Source organism: Galleria mellonella, unplaced genomic scaffold (genome assembly GCF_026898425.1).
Source record: "Galleria mellonella isolate WM207_F2 unplaced genomic scaffold, CSIRO_AGI_GalMel_v1 utg65, whole genome shotgun sequence".
Lineage (NCBI taxonomy): Eukaryota > Metazoa > Arthropoda > Insecta > Lepidoptera > Pyralidae > Galleria > Galleria mellonella.
This window is the reverse complement of record NW_026442138.1, coordinates 6,702,947-6,726,745: the sequence shown is the minus strand read 5'-3', so window position 1 is coordinate 6,726,745 and position 23,799 is coordinate 6,702,947. Positions and strand designations below refer to the sequence as shown.

The window sequence follows — 23,799 nt, the reverse complement described above, 5'->3', positions numbered from 1 at the left end:
ATTTACTGGTGAGCTGAAACACGGGTATTTCCACAAGGCAACGGGTAGATAGAAGGCATTGTGCTGGGCGCTCAGTGGAGTCGACTCGCTTCGGTTTTGTTGTTCGTGGAAGCGAGTCGCAGGTGGGCGCTGCGGCCGGGCCGAGCGTTGCCGAACGAGGCCGAGCACAGTCGAGTGAGGTGTGGTAGAGGCCAAAGGGCGTAAGTACCACGCGCCAGCCGCGCTGCTGCCGAGCGAGCCGCGCCATTCGCTTTAGTCTACGACCGGCCTCCGATCGACGTGTACGTTACTGTGACGCCGCTGTGACACTTTTGACAGTTGTTATCGTGATCGTGTGATGTTTTCGTATCGGAACTATGGTGTATCCCCATGAAAATGTGGAGTGATATCCAGGTAAGTGTATCATCTTGTTGTGTTTTATACCGTATGTTAAATATATTCTAGTTTCAATAAAAAAATTAAGTCAACTTCGTGTTCAATCTTTCACACTTAGAAAAATTTGTACTTGGCAAATAATTTATAGTTTTGGAACTCGAAATTTAACTATATTACTTATAAATAGATTAAATTGTAAATATCGTTATTTTTAAAAAGAATAACTTGTTTCATAACTTTGTACATTTTGTGTCGGTAGTTTTCCAAGAACTAAAATTGAGACTTTGAAAGAAGAATTGAGACAACAAAGAAGGTCGATTGCTAACAGATAGTCAAATGTTAAAAGACGTATCTGATATTTACCAATATAATACCGATATAATTAGTAGCTAAAGTAACCTGTAGTTCTTGAATTGAGACAGGATATTGTAGATACAGTATCAAATGTAAAAAACGACAATACCATAGAAGTTCTTTAAATTGTTATAAGAGCGTAATATTATTTATGTAATGAGTTGATATTTTGTTTTAAAGAAAATTTACAAGAAACTTATTCCAACATCGCTTAGATACATGTATGTGGCTTGTAGAATAATTCGTGAATATCATAGACTTGTTCAAAATATTCATTAGTCAATTATTTCACCATATTTATTTGCCAAATTCAGTACCAAAATGATATTGTCTAGCTTTTAAAAACCATTGGCAATACCAATTACTCTATTATCCTTTTACTAATTGATTTTGTAATACTTTGTGTTGTTTTTCATTTGTTGTTTTGCGTTTCAAGATGCGCGCCTTTTTTCGGATCTGACAGCTCGGTGCGTTTCCGCCGACCTGTCAAATACCATGTGATAGATAGAAGGGCGCATTCGGCTGGTTTTAAATCAAAGCGCGATATTCGGAATCTCGATAACTGTGCGACGCTCGAGGCAAGCGAGAACTCCTCACAGAAATACATGCACCGTTCCGTCCCACTCGCACCCGTGCGGCTGTCTCGCTCTAGCGACGGGTGTTTTTGTGTCGGAGCGGGTTTTTTGTCGGTGCGGCGCGAGGCTGCCGGAGCGGCGCCCGTTCGCTCGACTCCACATTAATTATCGCCGACTTGGCTCGCTAGTGCCGCGCGCACTGAACACACTTTACTTTCTATACGGCATTACGGTCTCTTATTTATATTTCGGCATTGTTTCCAATTCTTCTAATATCGAATGGTTCTATTCGATAAATGTAAGAAGATGTGACGGTATTTGGAGAACATGTATGAGAGTTGTTGGGAGCTGGCGAGGGGTGCGTTGCTATGGTAACTGTTAGGGTGCCCCGCCCAGCACCGCCTCCTCGGCTCTTATTGAGATTTACTTCTCGATTTGGATCGCCAATGGCTACTCCACTCCACTGCTCGTCTTTTTGTCCTAGCTGAGACCTTTATACTCTATCAACTGTGTAATTTCTAACATTTGATTAGATTCTTGCTTAAGTGGTACTTGGTTAATCACACTATCAATATTTGTGGTTAGTTAAGCACAATAGAAGGGTGTATACTGAATACATCTGTTGAAACCAAGTGCCAACTACTAATAAAAACTGCAGCATTCAGAAAAATAGGAATTAACAAAACAGTATAGTTTTGTTAATTCCTATTTTTCTGAATACTTTAAAATAATTTCCCTTGGGATTAATATATTTTAACAAAGTAAATACTAAGTATTGGGCAATTATAACAAAATTAAACTATACTCTAGCTTTCCTTTGCTTAGCAAACTCAAACGTTTCATTATTGAAAATAGGTTTTGAAAATATTTATACATTAGGTAATTACTAATAATGTGTATGTATTTTACTGGTATAAAAACTACTTAACTTGTAATATTTGGAACACACAGCGCCATCTAGATTTCCAGTCAAACACTACAGTATTTACTAATTAAAAAGAAGGTGAATTATAACTTATTAAATGACTATAATATTTACTTACCACGACTAAAATTATCTGAAGACTGGAAGAAATACTTTTATTTAGTTATTTTAGGCTAAAATAAAGCCAACCCTAAGAAATTGTCGATGTTCAAAAAATAATTTTGATAAATAAATTGACATATCTAGACGATTTTATTCCGTGCAATTTTTGACCCTCATTAGACCTCTACGACCGTGCTACGACAGTAAAAAGACTTCAACGAAAGTCATATCTTGAAATCCTTTTATTATTTTATCTAGTCTTTTCATATTGCACTTAAAATAGGATTATTTCTGAACTATAAAAAATATTTGAAAATTATAAAATAACATTATAACTGTATCAAACACATCTTAAATTGAAAAATTAAGATTGCTATCCTTTTGTTTATAACACGAACATGTCCAAATGGCTGTATATGTTCGAGTTACAATTATCTTCGTAAAGGGTTATTTTTGATTTGCATTTGTTATAACTAATTAATAATTGCGCTTAGAAACTTACATATAACGTGACGAGAACAAAATAAAAAAAAACTCTAGTTGGAGTGAGTGAGATACAGGGCGTGGGGTGTCGTAGGGTGCATTGAGGAATGCGACTTGTTGCAGTCACGTGCACCCAAACTATGCACATACCCTTACACGAGTAGGTATAGGCGCCGCGGCGAGCCCAGCTGATCGAGAATCAAAACAATATTGACAGAATTATGACGTGTGAACACGTATTGTACTATAACTAGTTCCGGTGATGTGTGTTTCCGGTCATTATGTAATATTACACGATAACGTATCGTAATTTACAATAATAATAAACATAATTAGCAATCCTTAAGTGTCGGTTTGTAACCAGAAATTCGATAGTGCGATGAACTCATAATGGTAGAGTGTTTTTACGTTATTGATCTTTATGTTAGTAGCAATAAGACATATTTACCTTTGTATATTATTAGGTGTACTATTGTTCCAAGACACATTTTTTTACCTATCGCTACTCATTTACGTATTAGATGATTTAATAGTATTCTTAGTAATCCTATCTTTATTATTTATTAATATTTTCTTAATCGTATTTACTAAATTATTGTAGGTATTATTTTACGCTGAACATAGTAATAAACTAGTGGTGCCCGCGACTTCGTTCGCACGTGACCAAGATAAAAATTAGTCTATGTCCTTCTTCACGTCAAGTGCCAAGTGTGTGCCAAATTGAAGGCCGATTGATTTGTATTTATATTCATTTATAAAAGTAAGGCAATAAGAATTTCAAATAGGTTACACATTGGCCTAATAATATGTTTTCGAAAAATAGAAATCATTATTTAATAGTTGAAATCCGTGGCATTGTCTCTATAAAATTAGGTTATAAAATATCTATAAATAATAATAAATAAATCTCTTTATTTTCAGGTATATACTCATAGTTTACAGTTACATTATTAATTATACAAACTATTATTATTATTTTTGAAATACACATTATAATAAGGTTCGCCTGTACTTGTAACAAATTTAATATAAATCCGTTCAGCCGATTAAGCGTAATTCAGTGTGACAAACATCACTACAAACTTTCACATTTATAACGTTATAACAAGTTATCAATTATTATAAATGGATAAACATCTGATAATACATATTTAGATAAGATTTCGGGTAATACTAATAAACAATGGAATAGAATTTATTTGTTAACAAAAATTAATGAATAGAGTGTTCGCCCAGATGTCGAGAAATAGCTGTCTCACTATGACTTAGCACTTTTAACTACCAAAGTAACTTGTCAAGCAAATGTTAAATTATTTACAAAAAAAAAAAAACTTTATAGCTATTAATTGCTAAATCAGGTATGTTTTATTTTCTGTGTTTCTTTTTTATCCAATGGCCTAAGTACTCGTATATTCTTGAGTCCTTAGGAATGGCAACGCATGGGGGGGTACCATGGGCGAAACAGCATACTCTGTTATGTCCATGGGTCTGCTCATGTCTATAGGCGACGGTTACCATTTTCCATCAAGTGAATCTTCAGCTTGTTGTTGTTCAACTTAGAAAAGTTGCGTAAAAAAGTATACTATTTCTTAACTAATTCTGGGACAGAGCATCCTTTTAATTTTCATAGAAGTGCTTGATAAAATTTAGGCATATGTTACTAAACAAAATCAAATATTTTGGAAGGAAAAACAAAAATAGACTCCGCGAGGATACAGTTGCGGAATTTCTTTTGGTTTATATTAATCCATACTCTTTATATTTCTTAATTGCCTGTTTTGTCATCGACTGTTTCGTAGCAAGAAAACGACTGTTTTTTTTTGAGTCAATAAATATTTAAACGATAAGAATCTTATTAAATTTTTCTATCTCGCTTACGATTGATAATATTAATGTGATATGATAAGTGTACGTTTATTTTTACTATTCGAATGTTATTAGTAAACACTTGGACGGTACTTAATGTATTGTCATTTCAAAAACATGAGACTCGTTAGCATTTTCCGTTAGATGACTAGCTAGTTGTCTGTTCGTGTAGTAAAAAAGTAGCATTCTAGTATTATAAATACGAATACATTTAAACACTTATCATTACGAAATACCTACTCTTAAATATTTGCACAAAAAACACATTGAGCGTGATGCGTCCGCACCTTCCCGAGCAAATCTCATAATGACTGCCTTTATTACTCCGTCGCCGTTAAATTACCACCCGTATCGTAAACAATCGGCCACGTGCTCTAAAAGTAATAGTAAACTCATAAACAAATGAATGAATTAGCCATACTGCGCCGACGTCACTCGCGAAGACACGCATTATAATCGCTTATGCAAACGAACCTAATTATGTAAACTATTATGAACGGACGACGTGTTTTGACATACGCTAATGACCAATTATATGCCCATTGTGTGACTCAATGAACTTGAAAGAGTACAATAATATAGGGCATCGACACGCCGACCACAATCAATGAATGCCGGCTAACACCTGTTTAGAAAAAAAAACTATGCGAATATCATGTGTAACAAATTTTATACGCGCGGATTATATTTCGTTATAAACGTATTTGTAATGACATTGAGTAGATATATTACAGTTCCGTCGGTGTGTTTTTGTTTTTTTTTTTACGTCTCTCTTATCAAGTATTCGTGTTTGAAGTGTAAGGTGAAGAAATTTAATATTTTAGAAGTAAAGTTGGTATTATTGTTCATTGTTACATGTTTAATATTGGAAACTGTAAAATAAGTAGACTGCCTAGTTATGGACAATAAAACCTACCCCGTGAGTTTTACAAGATTTCACGATAATAATCACAAAAGTGAAGTATGTTTTACCCAAAATGGCTACAATGTATAATATAATGGCTAAATTAATATACATTTAGAAGTAACTTCATTTCATTGTCGTTATCTATATGTCAGTAAGACAATCGTTTAAATTTTAATGACCCTTTATTCAATATGTTGTAATTTGACACAATTTTTATTAGTTTAACTTCATTATAAATAATTAGCATAATGCATTATCGATAATACTGTTTTAATTTTAATGATATCTATTAACAGGTAATTAAGAAAGATTTTCGTTTTAGAATTGTTATTAGTTACAGAGACATATCTATTGCTATTTATATCAATTTGAAATGTTATAAAACTTTATGATACATAATGTATTTTTTTTATATATATTTACGAATGTTATTTATTTCTCATTACTTTAATACATTCATTATTTAATGTCACTATTCATTATACTCGAAAATCTAAATACAGTTCGTGTTTGTAAAAGAACTATTATTTGAACATTGAAAATGATCAACGTATATTCATTTGCGCGAGAACAAAATTCAGGACGGACAGTAATAATGTTTTGGCATTTGCGAAGTATCTCGCCAGCGGAGGATCTAAATATATTTATTTCCTACGGCCTCGCGCACCGCGACCCATTTGTGTCACCAATAAAACAATATGGGTGTCGTTGAACTCTTATTGCGATGCATATGTAAACATTGGATCTGAGTAAACGCGGCGAGACGTGCCGACGCCAATAATTTATGTAAATTCACGTCATTGTATATGAGTGCTTTATTGATATCGTGTTTTGACGGTCAAGTTCGGCGAAAGTTTAACAACTAGGTAGGTACAATTGATCTTAAAGTTTTGTCAGTACTTAAGTATATACATATGTATGTCTCATTTGAAATTTGCTATTTTGGTGGTTTCTTTATGTTAACTATTGGTCATGATAATTATCATAATCATTATATTAGCAGTTAATTGCCCACTTCTGGACAGAGGCTACCCCCATAAGGTAGGGTGTGATAATTATATCTATATTACTACATTTTAAAAGATTTGTATTTTTTTTATGAATGATAATGAAATGGTAATCCAGCCTGCGCTAACGGTATACGCTGGCGGGGCACCAGTGAGGGATGATAGGTGATGATGAAAAGACAGGCCAGTTAGCCCATCGTGATAAATACACTTAGAATTCAGCACGATGGTTTCCAGGGGGGACCACGGGGTGGTCGACCTGTAAGGGTATATTGTTAGCAATGGGATTGATAATCCGCATTACTAATAATCCCTTTCCCCCCAAAGTTTTATATTAGATTTCATTCGTTTGTAGTTTTCTGTTTGTTTATATTTTACATACCTAGTCATAAATAGTCAATTTTACTGCAAAATAAGAGGTCAATCATGATTACTATGAAAGTTCTGTTTATATTTTATTAGCTTTTGTTTGTAGTTGTCTATTTGTACAAAACGTAATTTCACCGTTTAAAGAAACCTTGTATAAAATATTTTTTTTGTGACTTTAAAGGATTTGTACTCTCGAATCAACGTAATTACTACCAAATTATTCTTTTTACTCGCCACCTCTTTACCAGATTATTCGACTTTCAGCAGAGTTTAGAATTTGTTGTATGACAGTGTTTAGACAGGTTGGAAGACTAAATGCAAGATATATGCAACTTCATTACCTATCTAGCGACTATGAACAGAATTAACTCTAGAACGATAGCATAAAACCGTTTTTAGTTATTCCAATAAACACCTACATCTTTACTTTTCGTGTGTAATCTAAAAATCTCAATTATAATTTTATCTCTATTTGTTATAATGAACCGTAAAACAAACACCGTGCCGCAACAATGTGTCGGGGACAAATGTTTGTAAATAATAATTTACTACGGCGTCGAGCAGCGTAAAATCTTGTTTATAATTATGATAATAGCTTTATTAATACTGCTACAAATCTATTTCGTAGGTAGTAATCATTAATCACTTATGAATGAATGTTATTATTAAACGGCAGCCGGTCAACGATATCAGAATGATGTAAACGTCATTTTATAATCATAAGCTCATAAATAAACATGGTGACGTAGCAGGCGGATCGGTCGGAAGTGGGAAATCGCGGATCGCGGCGCGTGCGCATACCTATCACACGGACAACACTAGACACTATGTAAATTGTAAACGCGTATAATTATGTAACAATGTTTTGACATTCAACAACGACACATTTAGCGCGGACATTAAGTGGATCAATGAACTTGAGCCGTTTGTTGTGCTCGCTGTTACGCAACGATCGGCGTTTGAGTGAGATTAATGCGCGCGGATTATGGCACGCGATACATTTCAATTTACGTTCTGTTTCATTCATGACTCGAGATAATGACGACGTACCCGTTCCGCTCGTTTATTTGCTTGTCGCCGGCAGTTGTCGACCGTCGCTCACGTGCACTTTACATACTAAACTTGATCTGCCTCTGTTTATTGAAAGCTATTTGAATTTCATCTGAACCTTTCCGAACCAAGGTTATATTTGCAATCGCGTAGCTTAGAACTGCGAAACTTCCACTCGAGTGTTTACCTGATATGGTATGTAAGCGGCCAATTCAAGGAAGATCATACTATTAACTACAAGTTTGAGCAAGACGGAGGGGCGAAGGGAGTACGTCTTCACCCATTGACGGTTGAAGCGCCCCGCGACACTTTCACTGCTCCGTTATTGCAGTTACTACGCGCCTACCGTGCACCGGGGTAGGTACGGGGGCCTGGCCACCCCATTGCATTCGCCCCTCAATTCCACCCCGCGCAGGGCTAGCCTATACGAGGGTGCATGCTTTAGAAATTCAAGAATACAGTCTTCTCTAATGCAATCATCTTTGCATTCTCTTCATCAATCATTTCGAATTTTTAAACTATTCACAAGCGATTTGTTACTAAAACATATTAAAGAACATGTAAGTTAACCGTGTTTAGTATTGGTAAATAATGGTAACTGTAATCAAACGTAACATTCAGAAGGCCTGGCTTGTCTGTAACTATTGCTATCAGACAGACAACAATATTGTGACAAGTACAGACGACATTGTTTGAAAAAGTGCATTCGAATACAATAATGAACGCAACTAGCCATAGCGGCAATCTATCAACAGTTGTATCTCAAGTCTAGACGGGCGGGCAGTCGGACCAAAGTGGGACAATGTCAACTGTGTGAGGAGTGAGGGCTCGCTATTATTTGCGTTGACACGTGCGTCCACCGTCGAGGAACGCCGAGTGACAAGTGTTCGTGAATGTTTGTCGTGACGGAAGTTTGTAAACAATTCTGGCCTTGCTCCCGAGCTCCGGATACCTGCACCCGTAGTCACGCACAAAAGGATATCGATAACTTGCCTTTCTCACTAAATATATGAATGGCCATAAACATTCCGTTTGACGTCGCAATTCATCGCACGAGCTCAAATCAAAGCAGGTGCAATAACCAACGAATAAACATTTATCAAACCGTACTGAATGAACAGGTTATTTATATTTGATTAGGATTTAAACGTAATATTATATAGTCGGTAATTCAACTGTGAAGTTACACATTTATCGGCGTCATCTGTTTAAATAGAAATAGGTATTGATTCTCGAAAGTTATTTTAATACTTTGTAAAAGTAATTCAGAGTCTAATTCTGAAAATAGGCGACGACATTTAAAACATTTGTAGATGCGATGACAATGCAAGTGTGGACGTGGATCTGGCGAGAGCGGGTGTCCCGCGTCTATCGCGCTCGGCTGATTGATGGCCGATAGATAGTCGGCCGACATTGAACTCGTCCCGGCGGCGGTGCACGGCTACGACTACAAAGCTACAATAAATATATCTAGTGCGGACTTCCGTTGTGACGTCGTGCCCGTGACGTCCCGCCCGCACTCCCTCGCTGACGTAACGCCAACGTAATACTCATATTCTTTCTGTTTACACTATAAAGCTCTATTTACATTATTGTTTTTCGGGGTCGTCGGCTTGCCGTTTTATTGCTTTATGACTGCGTTTACTGACTTTGGGAAAAAGGTGTCTCTTTAGCTCGGTGAACCAGTGCGGTTTAGATGTTTGCGAGGTGGATATAGAAATAATAAGAGTGTCATAAAGTATTCGATTTAAGTTGGCTGGTTAGTGAGTTAACTGGATGGCTCTCGGGACTAATCTTCTAAGTGCGTAGCATTCGGAAGAGGTAGGTAGGCAGGCTGGGTATCGTATCGCCCGCCGGGTGGGGTTCATTAAAAATTCATTCTTATTTCGTTGCTCGGCGCCCGTAATCAGCCGCAAAGGGGGTTGGGAGGGAGCAGTACGTTTTACGCTTTCTTCGTTATCTGGTGATTTATTAGTTCAGCATAGGTATATTGTTTTCGCACATAGTTAACATAAAGTTCATTTTACCTCTAGCCATTATGACGAGAATCTGTCGTTGTCTTTAGATTTCGTTTAGATGAATTAATATGAGAAGTAATAAAAGGTTCGTTGACCTTTTATCTATTCCTATACATTCCTAACAAGTTTTTGTCTGTAAACTTTCTCGTAGTTACCTATTCGTCTACGTTATATTTGGTTACTAGTCATTATTAAAGAAATAGCTGACTAAACCAAAATTATTCTAAAATTACCAAGAGAGCATTTTGTTAAGAACATTGTAGTGTTTATTATTAATCCAACTTCGCTGATAATTATACTCATATATAATTTAAAATCAGTTCTTATTTTTATCTGTTTAAATTATGAGATCTTAATCTTCATTCAATAAAACATATATTTTTTTTCGCCATATGTAATGTATGCATGATATACCGATCTACCGCGTATTTAATCTGATAAGAACATTTATTTAAATTTAATATTTACATCAATAAATATAAGTCTGACAAAATATTATTATATATTCAGATTATTTCTAAATCTGATGATGTTTTGATAAATGTCGTTAACCTTTTGCGTCTTCCTGATTAATGAAATGCGATGTCATACTTTCTATAATTGGATAATTACAGTAATGTAGTTGCGAGTGTGTGGGTTTGAACATGTTTCGCCGCCGGGCGGGAGACGCCTTCCACCCCTGGCCGCCACCCGTCACACCATCCATACCCTTACCAACTGCATACGTACTCGACTCGAACTTAAAATATAATATTTAAGGACTTGGGTGGACTCTAACATTCGAGAACTTGGACAGATTTTTAAAAATATCAAAAATATTAAATTGTACGTTTCAATTTTAAATATAAGATTAAATTTAATAGTTATAGACGCACTTTTTAAAACGTTTACAATTTTTACAAAGCTCAAGAAAAAATTTATGAGATTACATTTCATTTCTGACTTGATACCCCTCTACTGTGCAGAGTATACCATACCATACCATATCAGCCGCCAATTGTTTACTGCTAAACATAGGCCTTCCCCTTTGGGTTGGCAAGCGCAGTTAGGTCTTGGTGATGTTTTAAGATGTGCGCTGCTGCCCGTCCTTCGACCATTAAGTTTAATAAAAATTACGTCACCCACGCGAAAGGAAGGGATGGTCTATTCTATGCCGGGATCTGTACTGTACTGAGTATATGACTCTAATATAATACTAATAATCTAATATAGTAATGCGCATATATAAAGTTACTTGCAAGATAATTATAGTAATACCAACTAACTTACATAGTAACGATTTTATGGGTAAACCGGTATTTTATGGCTGTATGTAGTACGCAAGTCTGGATTTTTCTTTTTCAAGTAGTTCTCCATGCGTTGTATGTGAATAAGTTTCTCTGCTGTTCCGTTTAAACTATATTAAATAATTATTTTGTCTAAATTGACCAGTGATAGTCACATCTTTTTATCTATCCTCAATTTATATTTTCTACATGGACCTAATTTATTATTGGTATCAATTTATTATTGATACGTTACGTACTTAACAAAATGGAAGGTAGATTAAGGTACACGTAATGCGATTTATTTAAACCTTTATTTGTACCGATACAATAGTAGTGGTTACATCGAGGGGTTCGCCCCCGCACACCCGCCCGCCTCCCAGCGGTCCTAATCTCCTTTAGTCCTCCCAACGAGCTCCAGCCTGTGACGTCACCACTTATAGATATTTTGGCATTGAAAAAACCTTGCTACAGATAATTTTGTTATCACTAACTGTACTCGTAATTATGTAATGCTTTATTTCTAATAAAAAAAAAATAAGTATATTTATAAATATTATAATTCCATTGTCCTATGTGGAACGTCTACAGCGGGCGCATACTAAAACAAACTGTTCTGTTCACTTATTCACCTTTACCTTGTGTAAACAACGTCATGTGGAGCTATTCGAGGATGACGCTGTACCTTTACAAATTCAGTTAATTGAAACATGACGTGATCAAGCATAAAGAAGACACGGTAATATTTTTTACGTAACAATAACGGTCCTAAACAGGTTTATGAATGGGATGCGTGCGGGGTGCGATGGTGCGTCCGCGCGGCTCGTCGGTGCACGCATCAATCAGAAATCAGCTGATTGCCGCCGGCCGTTTTCCTTTTCATCTCGCACTTTATGTAATTAATCGTCCGCCGCGGGCGGCGCTCACCGTGCCCAGCCGCCCGGCCGCCCGCCACGCTCCACCGGCGCCCGGGACGCTAAACATCACTGAGCCGGCCAACACAAATGTACAAATTGCCACAGTCGTGATTAGATTATGAATGAACTATCTTTGATCTCAATTTAATCTAGTTTGAATCTCTTCAGCTGCCGGCCGCGCATTGTTCGCATATTCGCTCAACTTAATACTACACTTTTCTCACATTATTATCAGGTAGGCGCTCTTGGGTTTACAGATTTCGTTGTTCTCACATGGGCACGAGGCGAATTATGTCATCTACCGTTAACAATGGTTATTTTCGCTCGTAACCAATCGACAATGACAATTGCAATGGACCGCAATAAAGAATCGTGTTTGTGAGACGCCACCGCGTCCTTTGTTCAGTTATGCACGCGCTCGCCTAAACAGGTGGCGGATTTTACGACCTATTATTTGTGTTTCTCGAAATTTATTGAAAAAACCAAAACAACAAATGTACAAATGACGACCGCGCCTGCCCGCATCTTTCATGCAACAAGATACCCGTATGACATGCCATCTAGTTATCATGATATTGGGGGAGTCCTTTAGATTACTTATATACTCTCAGTTAAAATCGAGCTTTCAAAAAATATACTTGCTTATTTTTTCACATTCTTATTGAGTAAGAGAACGTGTCGAGAGCGGCGACGGCGTATCGTGCGGTGCGGCGCTGTATTTCTCATACATATCGTGGTGTTGTAACCATTGGCATGTAGCAAGACGTTGGTAACGGGCACAGAGAGCGGCGCTCGGCTGCGCGCTGTCAAATCACTCGGAGCTGCTCCGACCAGCTACCACTGCGTGCCGCGGACCGTGTACCGACGCAACGCCCGCTGTATGTGCCACGCGTGTGCTGCGTTTGTGTGTGTGACGTCAACGCGCCACTTTCTCCATACTTTCGTCGTTGCTGGTGCGCTAAAAAACAGCTCGAATAGACGACGGCGATTGCTAATACATACGACGCGACGTCGCACGCTGTGTCGCGTACAATAATAAGGAATTACCATTATATTTTCTACGTTTGAACGGTGTGCGTGCTAAGTATCGTGTGTTGGGCAACTCTCCCTCGCGGATAGTGTAGGCCGCTTCGTAGCTGATTATGCTACTAATAAAGAAAGAGTTGCTTGAGTATATTATTGTCTTTTGGCAAACATACTTCAGACCATGTTAACTAAAGTTGTTCCCTAGTCAGACCTCACAGCACAATTTGCAGTTCAGCGAACTTATTTAAGTACTTCTGCGATAATTCGAGCTTTAATTCAAACTGAAACATCGAACAAGTAAAATCCATTCGTTGCCATCGCGCGCCTGTCTAATTAAGCTCTGTCATAGACTCTTCGAAGGCTCTATTACAAGCTGCCTCCAAAGTTAGAGAGGACTATAACGCATTTGGTATTCAATCAGAAAGTGTTGCAGACTAAGAGCGGCTTTATGTGAGGGTAGTAAGGTCGATATCCTGAGGGTGGAGCGAAATACAGCTCGTTCGGTGTGACAATTACGGCGATGCGGCCCGCCCCGCGCCGCCGCAATCGATAGGCCTATAGGAGGGCGATGCGGGGCGCGGGGAGTGGGGGCGGTCATTACTTATGCAAAGCAGCATCGGCAATTGCGCGAGCACACCGACCACCACGCTCCAGCACTCGTCAGCGTTACCGTCAACGTTGCTGGCTCAAAGACCTCCACCAATATTGACCTTCGATTAATCGATCCACTCCTTCAAAACAAACAGCCGTATACCCAATAAATTCATGTACTCCACACCAATCGATGAGAAATTAGTTTACATCCTCTTATTTCATAACATTAACGCAGTACAATTTATAGAAAGGGGTAGGTATCTAAAGACTAACTTAATAGATTTTGTACACATTTAAATTGCCTGCTTTATGGTCGTATTAATTAAAAAGTAAATATACTAGATTTATAATGAAAGACATTAAACTAAATATATGTTAAGAAGTTAACTGTCAGAGATTGAAAACTGAAAGTTCTATTTCATCAGCACACAGCGTTGGAAGCTTGGAGGGGTCGTAATCTGCGAGTTGGCAATAGACTAACGCAACGGACCCATTACTGTATTCGGGGGTCACCTTTTGTGTGCTCCCTTCAGTGCGAGCCCTCGTACTATACTCCACAGAAAGGGTCGCCCGACTTTTGTCTCCTTGTTATGTTCAAAATTCGAAATTGTCATTAGGTTTAATAGCAGAATACCTGGGATAACTTATTTAGATACATCCAAAATAATTAATTTCTAGTTATAAATTATTATATTTTATAAAGGAATATGTTTTTCACACCACAGGCTGTTATGTCATCAACATCTTTAAATTTTAAGCAGTGAATAACAGTAATGTATTTGGATAACGTAATTAAATTCCTTTAAGAGAATGTTTGCAATCCGTGCTTTAAAAAAGGTTCAAAAAGTTACGGTAAAATTTCGAGACGTACATATTTATTGTTAAGAATTCTAGCGCTGTAAAGCATGATTGCGAGTATTAAACAAGGCTCCAATATCAAAGAACGTCGCCTTAACTGGGGTAGCAAGAAAAGGCTAAGCTTATGAAAAAGCATCGCTCCGTCAGCGGGCTCTTGCGATAAAGTTTGCGCGCGAAAACTCATTGCCGCGCTTTATAACCTTTGAGGTTCCTGGGGAGGAAGGGATTTACATAGATCTTCTCTCTCTCTTCCCTCCATTTCTCCATTACATAACGTAATGAAGAGAGGATCTTGAGCATCGCTTGCACGAGCTCATATAGAGAAACTCGTCACATCGCGCTTTACAAGGGTACAAGAATTCTCAATTAAGAATTAATTACACTACCTGTGACGTTAATGTTGATATTGCTATTAATACTAATCGTATTACTTATTTGCTTTTTTTTCTCAATTTTTTTTCTCATGAGACAATTATATTAAAATCATCATCAATACAAATTATACATAACGAATAAACTGTTCACTTATCAAAAGTAAAATTGTTTAGGTCTTCTAAAATGCTCATTCAATCATTCTAACTTTCGTAGTCACAAAAGTTCTACTTTGGTAGTGTGCAAAGCAATTATTTGTGCTTATTTTGATCACAAATCGATTGATGTCATTACTGTAAACTAAATTCTAGGTATAAGGCGATGGAGGAATGTAAAATATTGTTGCAAGCCTCATATCGCTTCTTATCAACGACGTCTTATCACACTTCAAGGTGACGGTCCGATGTAACACGACCAATTGCTCGCTTAAAGATATCATATTTCCATAGAGTTTAATTTCATAATATTTTATAATTTTATTTGTGTTTTATATGTGGATATTTGGTGATATTCCTCAATATTTCATGAAATCTGTAGTATTATTCACATTCCATTCTAGTGACAGAAAAGAAGTTTTTGTAAACAATTTAGGCATTTGTTTTGTTAATGTGCATTAGCTAATTGTAAGTTCATAATCTTATTAATGTGATAACATTATAATTAGACGGTGTACATAGAAGGTAGTGAGAGGTTTTAATAGAAGCAATAGAAAACAAAACATAAATTTTTAGAAATTTTGTTTATTTGTCTGTATTTTTGTCCCGGTACCACGCAAAAACTACTGCATCAAGGTAAATGCGGTTTTCACTGTTGTGTTTCTAAAGGCCTAACTTAAAAACTGGTGTATGTTTTATTTGATATACGATATTTAGAAGTAGTCTATTTAATTGGTTTTCCTAATTCTGATAACTATAGGTACAAAGTAGCGGGCAAAAAGCTAGTCTGCAATAAAAGCTTAATGACCGTAACTAGTTAATTACTTATACATGTATTATGCAGATTCAAGCTGGAAACAAATTTGGCTATTTGTGATTTCATAATACATTATTATATACAAAGAAACTGGTATACTTGATTCACGATCATAGTATACCAAATTATGATAAACACTTTATAATAATGGAAAGGTACTAAGATTAAGATATTGTTACGGTTTATATAATAGAAGTTAATAATCAATTAACTTCTATTATATATACCGTAACAATATAGACTTAAGAATATTAAAAAAAAAATCACGGAAACTTCACAGAAGTTTTACGTGTTGCGCGGGAAACGGTGCAGCAATTATGTATAATATCAGCGAGGCCACGTGCTCGGTTGACGTTAACAAAGTTTCTCGATGCGGAGAAAACTTTGTGACATGTGAGTGGTAGATACTTACAATATGTGCACCCCAACCCGCGCCTCACCCGTACCACCCCCGCCGACACCGAGCCGCCGTGACTCAGCGGCGCCCTCGCGCGACGTCGCCCCGTCTGCCCCCATGGAAAATTTATACCCACCCTCTTTCCAAGAACATTTCAATAAAGATTCAACAAAATCGACTCTACGCTCCTCGGATAAAGGATATTTTCGTTCGCATCGCAACAACAAGACAAAGAAGCACCACCAATTTTGCCGAAAACAAACCCTAACTCCAATGGGATATAGTTTGTAATTTATGTGGCGATATGACTCACGTGCTATGAAAACGCAGCGGTGACGTCACACAGTTCGTAGGCGGAAAGGGTGGTATGTCAATGTTGTTTCTACTTTGAAATTAATACCTATAACCAAGTTTTGGAGAAAACTCTAAAGGTTTGTATATGCCTACTTATAGTATTTGGAGATATATACATATCTCCAAATACTCTCCTACGGCATAAGTTGAAACAATAGCAACTATGATAGTCGTGAAACACAAATAAACGAAATGAATTTTCACAGCAACAATAAATACAAATAATAGTTGGGTGTGAGCGGCGTCGCTCAGTCAGCTTTAATTCCCAGCCTGGCGTGAGGACGCGCGTCTCGAGAGCGTGTGCTCTCTCATCTCCTTAATTCGTCCTTCGCCGCAGCCCCCTTAATTCTCCCTTCTAGCATTGCCGCGAGGGAGGGCGCTCACTCTCTTGTTAACCCGAGTTCAAGCCTCCCTCCCCTTATTTATGCCTGGCACGCGGAGGCGGGCGGCGATGGGTGGCGCAGGGTGGCTCTATCGACGTCCGTACACGCCGCGTGCTTGTATTGGTGAATTAAGAGCGAGTCGGCTTTCATTTTGCTAAAGCTTCCACGCTCGTGTGCTCGCCTTTCAGTTAAATCACATTGGTGTGCGGGCCACCTACACGAACTGTTCTCGACCCTAAGACTGGGGGGATAAGGTCACAAACCCCGCATCCACCCCGCCCGCCTTCAACGTTTTATAACTTCAGAGGGCGAGGAGGCGACGGAGTTTTTGTGAGTGGAAGGACTTTTTTGACGTACGTTTTTTATGTTTTACTCGGTTAGGGTTCGCTGAGATAACGACATCGCATAGAGGGCGAAAAGCGCTCTCGCAGAAGATACATGCTCTACGTTGTGTCTTAAGAAAAACGAGATACTGCGTCTCGAAGGAGATGTTCTAGAGAGCAGTTTAAGACAGGGGCTCCTTTCAAAAGTGTCTCATTAATATGATTACAAATATATTTTTAAGTAATATTAACTAAACTACTTTGATATGGATGTGAAAACAGTATATCGCCAACGAACACCGTCTTTAGAGAAAGTGAAATTTAGCACAACTTTGGAGGAATACAACTGTTCTTGGTGCCTCCCACCCTCTTAGGAGTCGTCTTCGGGGGGGTGGCAGTCGGCAAACGCGGCTTATAACAATTAAGTTTATTCGTTCGCAGGTTTTCTATTTGGTTCAACAAAACAGAGTAAAAGTTAGCTGTTGAGTCCTTTGTTTATTTCACTAGGTAGGTTAACATCAAACGTCTATAAAATAATCATATTCAAACACACTCTTAATATTAGACGAATTTAGAAAAAAATAAATATATAAAATGGATTTCGCTCTAAAAGGACAAGTCTTTGTTGTTTAATGAAACCGGCTTTTGTACAAATACTCGTTAGAATGACATAAATGGGGCAGGGTTCGGTGAGGTCAGTTAAAAGCATTCATTATTAAAATTATATCTCGTTGTCATATTCTTGCTGCTATCTCATGTATGCACTCCAAGTTATAAATGGCAAGAGTGACGGTTGAACGACCTTTGCTAAGGTGTCAGTTTTGGGCAGGTTATTTAGTGCGAGCGTGGGGCGACAGCTAGCTGGTCTGGGGCGGCGGGGGCCCGGGCTGCGGCCCCGGGTCGCCAGGCAACGGCAACTGGGTCACTCCAGGCCTGGCTGCCGCCCACCAATTATGTACACGCTCGTTACCGGACACGCGTTTTTCAATCACATCCATATTTAATTGGACATCGCGAAGCCGGAAAATTTGTTTGAACCACAATGATTTACGAGAACTTTATTTGAATGGCGTTACATAATTATCGGCTGGTAAAGGCTGTTTTTTTTTATAAATTTAATATTATTTTTTATTTAATTAATATAGCTTTACTTAATTAGTCAAGCTTATATTAACTAAATGTTAATATAAGATTGATTAATTTCAATAAATAATAACATTTTAATAGGGAAATTAAAAAACATGAACATGTATGTAATTTTTTGGTTGAGATTAACAATGAACACCAATATAACCTTAAACAAACAATTATAATTAGTAAATCAATTTATAAATTGCAGTGTTTTTCACATTACAAATTCGACTAACGTATTATGGGAAACAGAGACGCGGCATCTCGCGCCTAGTGTTCGCAACTAAACCGCTCATAACCGCTAACGCGTTTTCGTCTTCCGGAACTCCTTCCAAGACAGACCTGAGCCCTAACTTGTTGCATGGATGCACCGAGGGTGCGGAGGTGGTGCGCGGGTGTGGGGGGAGCCTGCCGGTCCGCGGGGGGCGTCTTCATAGTGAATGGGCGCGAGATGTCGTGGCCGGCCGCCACGTGCGCGTATGGAGATGCCTCCATTGATAACCGTGACCTCGCCCTTATCGCCTGTCGATGACGCTCGCACGGATTTCAGTATAAACCACCTATGATTGCTTTACAGACTACAAGCGGCACGAGTCCGTCTAATAGATATGCGATTTGATTTAAATTAATCTGTAGTAGTGTACAACTACAAATCTTTTTGCAATAGATATGTACATACTCATATTCTATTTCTGTTTTCCATCTTGAAATGAACTATTTACTATATTTTTTTTATATAACTTAGAATGGCAAACAAGCTGACGGCCCACCTGATGGAAAGTCTAAACCGTCGCCTATAGACATGGACATAACATGATACCTCCTATGCGTTGCCATAATAATGGTCATAATTACAATTCTCTTTCTAAACATGCATGTATATACGTCTATTTGGTATACTTTAAAATCGATAAAGCACCTTATTGTAAGTAATTTGTCATTTATGATGATAGAATTAAAATATGTTGCCGATTCCGAATTGATCATATTAAATGCAGAGGCGACTTTACGTTACACTAATATAATAATGAACTCAAACGAACAATGTTAAAATTCTTAATAACCCAAAGCATAGTTGGCTTGATCCTTTCCATAAACTTCGCAATCGTCAGGGCCACAAAGGAGTACTATCCCTGGCATAATCGACATAACGGAACCAGCCGTACTCGGAGGCAATTAGCATTTAGTGCGGGCGAGCTACGAGCGGGCGCATAGCAAGTGCAACCTTGACATTGGCCATCGCCCTAATGGCGTCGCATCGATTGTCGGAATGCGAACAAAACCATCTCGGAGCGCAAACAATAATAGTGTCGAAGCGATGAATGAGCACATTAGCGAGCAGCGCGGGCGGCGGCGGTGGCCCGGCGCCGAGTCATTACGCGCCCCCATTAATCACTGCAACAATCGGCCGATATCTCGCTATTTACAAACGCGGGAGCACGTGTTCAACGCTCGTACTACGCAGAGTGTATTGACCCATTTAGATAGCTCGACCTTCGCGCGGCCATTGTGAGCGAAAAACATAAAAATAAGTTTTATTGCGGCGTCGTTATGCGTATCGCAGAGCGGGCCCACCCGTCACGCTCGCGCCGCGCCGCCCAGCTGATCGCTACGTGACATTTTTATTTTATTCGCTCTCTTCCGGGGATTCTCCGAGATACGTGCCAGTGACGTCATTATCTGCCCGCGTACGCCCGCGGCCTCTGATTTATTATCTTAAAAGCACGCGAGTAAACTCCACCCTGCGGATCGCTGTGATTTATGTTCCTATGCGAGTACGTGCATTGCCCGTCTAGCAATGTCAGTGTTAATCGTACAAGTGCTCTGAACCGGTCCTGCGCGTGTCCCACCTAAACTTCATGCTAATCTTATGGCTATTTTCAATTTGTGTCTTATTATAGTAATCCTGTTAATTACTATGAATCTTTACTTATTACATTGAATAAGACAAAGGTCGCCATGTTCGATGGCGATTCTTAAAACCTGGAGTAACTTATGAAGAACATTGATGTTGGTAACTTCTCTAGTATTTTTTATTTGCATATAAATCATCTAGTAGGCCATCAGATTGTCTTGCTTTACTGCTAAAGAATACTAATCCGAATAACGAATATAATAACGGAAAAACTAAATTTTTAACCAGCAAAGAATTTTTAGTTTTCTCTTATCTTTTTAAATTATAACAACTAAGATGTAAGATTGCTAGATAAAACAATGACAAATCATATATAAAATGCGAATGTGGAAGAAATCAGATAGATAGATAGATAGATAGATAGATAGATACTCTTTATTGTTTCCTCCAAAAGATTACAAAAGATCAGGTATTGGGATATGCCTAGACTGACCTATCATGGTCATCTATCTAACCGTGTGCTGTCTCAAAGAGGAGTCTTCGAACTGGCGCATACGCCTAAGTTATGAAAGTCTAGAAATAACTATATTGGATAGAGGAATTTAAACCGCGTTTTTCTTTACATATTCCGCAAGAGAGCTATTGTAAAGGTAATTAAAATAAGGCAATCAAAATAACAGTTAAAAGGGAATATATTATAAAAGTAAAGGAATGTTGAGAAAATGCCCTCTCGACAGCAGTAGCACAGAACAACTGGTAAGGCAATAAGCGGCGTGACATTCCAAGCATGTAGTGAAGGAAGCGGCAATGTTCGTGGAACAGTGCGTCATCTCCACAAATGCTCTGCCGACAAAAACTACGAATTTTCCCTTTCATTGCATCGAGTGGTTGCAGGTCGTTAGCAGCCTGCAACATTAAGTTAGTAACTCGTAATAAACGCATAACGCCTCGTCCGTTCCGCACGCGTCCGTGCATTGTAAACAATGCATTTTGGGAATTCCCTCTCTTTTTATGCAGGATCGCATTCCACGGGGATTCCTTTTGTTTGCTTTTCAACGGTTTACTTGTTCATTTTTCTTTTGTCACTTGACACCTTGAATCCTTTGATGGTATTTCATAACGGTGCCCCGATAGATCTACACTTTTTTATCGCACCTGTTTGAGAGTACAATTTGCATTACAGAAATAAATATCGTTAAAGCTGAGCTATTTAAAGATTTTACGGCAAATTATATTGTCTTTTTATGTCTTGTTTAAAATAGCGCGCGTTATTTTTAAACATTCTATAGTACTCGTCTATGCTATTACGTTATAGAATAAAATAATTGTTTATACTGTTTAGTATTCATATAGTTAAGTCTCGAGTGCGTAGTTACTTACTTTTTTTAAATTAACGTGTATGTCTTAGTAAGAGATTTAATTTTTAAAATGTGTATATAGGATGACATATAAATTAAAGGCATTCTTTTCATTCAAGGAAGTAATGAAGTAGAAAAACTGAACAATTCTCCTAAAATTATGGGTTTGAAACACGACAAAAACAATTTAGAATTTAGACACATCATGTTAGTATGAAAGACTAAATTTTTTTCTTGTAATTCGGTCGACAGTTCTTTGGAAAAAATGTTAAGTCTAATTCCTAGAAAATTCTCTTAAAATTTTGCTAATGATTTCGATTTTACCCTCTGTGCTTAAATAAAATAAATAGCATATAAATTACATATTATGATTAACCAAAGGTAAAATCTCTACTAATTATTTAAAGAATAGAAACCTGTTTTTGCATAGCGATAATGATTAATATGAAAACTGAAATCAATCGCGCATCGTATCATATAAAATATGTAGGCAGCCAGAGGCGCAAAGTAAAAAGCTCGACAGAAGCACAGCGCGGCACGAAGCTGCCAGCGACGGGCCACCAAACAGGATGTGAGACTGGTTCTCGCTCGCGCGCACACAAGCGCACGGCGCAGCGTGTGGGACGGGCCGCGCAACACACACAGACGCACGCGGCCTCGCCGCCTCGACGCCTCGACGCCGCTCACGGAAATGTGCGTGCCAGCGCCACCCGCCTCACTCGCCAACAAATGCCGAACGCCAGCCAGTAGCTGCGTGTTCACTGTTCACTTGCAAGTTATACAAGCTCGACTCGCTCAAAATCCTGCAATATCTAACTTGTAAAAAAATGCAAATATTACATTTAGGTAATTAGCGAAGTTTAGTTGAAGCTGAGTAGCTGCATGTTCACTGCTCACTTGCAAATTATACAAGCTCGACTCACGTAAAATTCTGCAATAACTAACTTGTAAAAACTTGTAAAAATAGTATACATATAACAGCTGCATATTTTAATGTTCAATTTGAATAACATTTGTAGTTCAATCGCTGGTGGTGTGCAGGCAATCAGTAGCTAGGCGTTTACTTACAAGTTATAGTTATACAAACACAAATCACTCAAAATCTTGCAATATCTAACCTGTGAAAAGTTGAAAATGCTGCACTAATTTGTAATGATACTTCCATTTCTATAGTTCACCTTGGTCAAATTTCTACCACTTATCTATTATCAAATAATGCACTCGTGATGGAAATAACATCTACTGAATCTCCTAATATGATTGTCATGATTCTTGCATAGTTTAGGTTTTATGTTTAAAAAATTCCCCACAAAAATCAAAACAAATCCAGTGTCTTTCATTTAAGATGGTTACAACGATGATAAAGTCCAACTAATGTTATTAGTATTACAAATATTAGTAGCCAACAGTAACGGTTCATTATTAGACGAGCTGTATATTTGTTTGCCATGTCAGGAAGATAAAAGTATAATGAGTTTTCAATTAGAATTATCAAAAGGAAAACTACTAAACTATTAAAATTGAATTGAATGTAATAAGATTACATTTAATGGGTTTATTATGAAAAAAAAACAGATAGAGAAAATCGTGTTTCCTGGAAAAATATATAAACTGTGATGTAAAAAAATACTAAAAAGGAAATTATTGAAAAATTATTAAAAGTTATTATATGTAATGTTTAAGATTACTCTCTAATCTTGCGAGTAAAAAATTTAGCTAACAGGATCCTCGTTGAAATGTATATTTCTAAAGTACTGTGTAAACAACCCTTTTAATTAATTAAATTACCGCTCTATGAATATTACGTGCCTATTGTGTTGTGTAAAAGGTTTATAACTTAAAAAAAGAACATTATCATACCATATTCATTTTGAATCTCAGAGTGTTCAAATTTAGAAAATGCTGATTGACGTAGGCCCTATTAATAGTAGGTAGTCAATTAGTTATTTTTCAATGGAGGTAT

The 23,799-nt window shown here is 37.7% G+C and overlaps 1 protein-coding gene across 1 annotated transcript in view; it reads left to right on the top strand.

Annotated features, from left to right (window-relative positions):
* Positions 1 to 157: 157 nt before the first annotated feature.
* Positions 158 to 23,799, top strand: part of LOC113519621 (uncharacterized) — a 32,140-nt gene continuing 8,498 nt past the window's right edge. Inside the window, exon 1 of the mRNA XM_026904751.3 lies at positions 158 to 393. Within this exon, the coding sequence (XP_026760552.2) occupies positions 370 to 393 (24 nt within the window). The 5' untranslated portion in view covers positions 158 to 369. The remainder of the gene's footprint in view (positions 394 to 23,799) is intronic.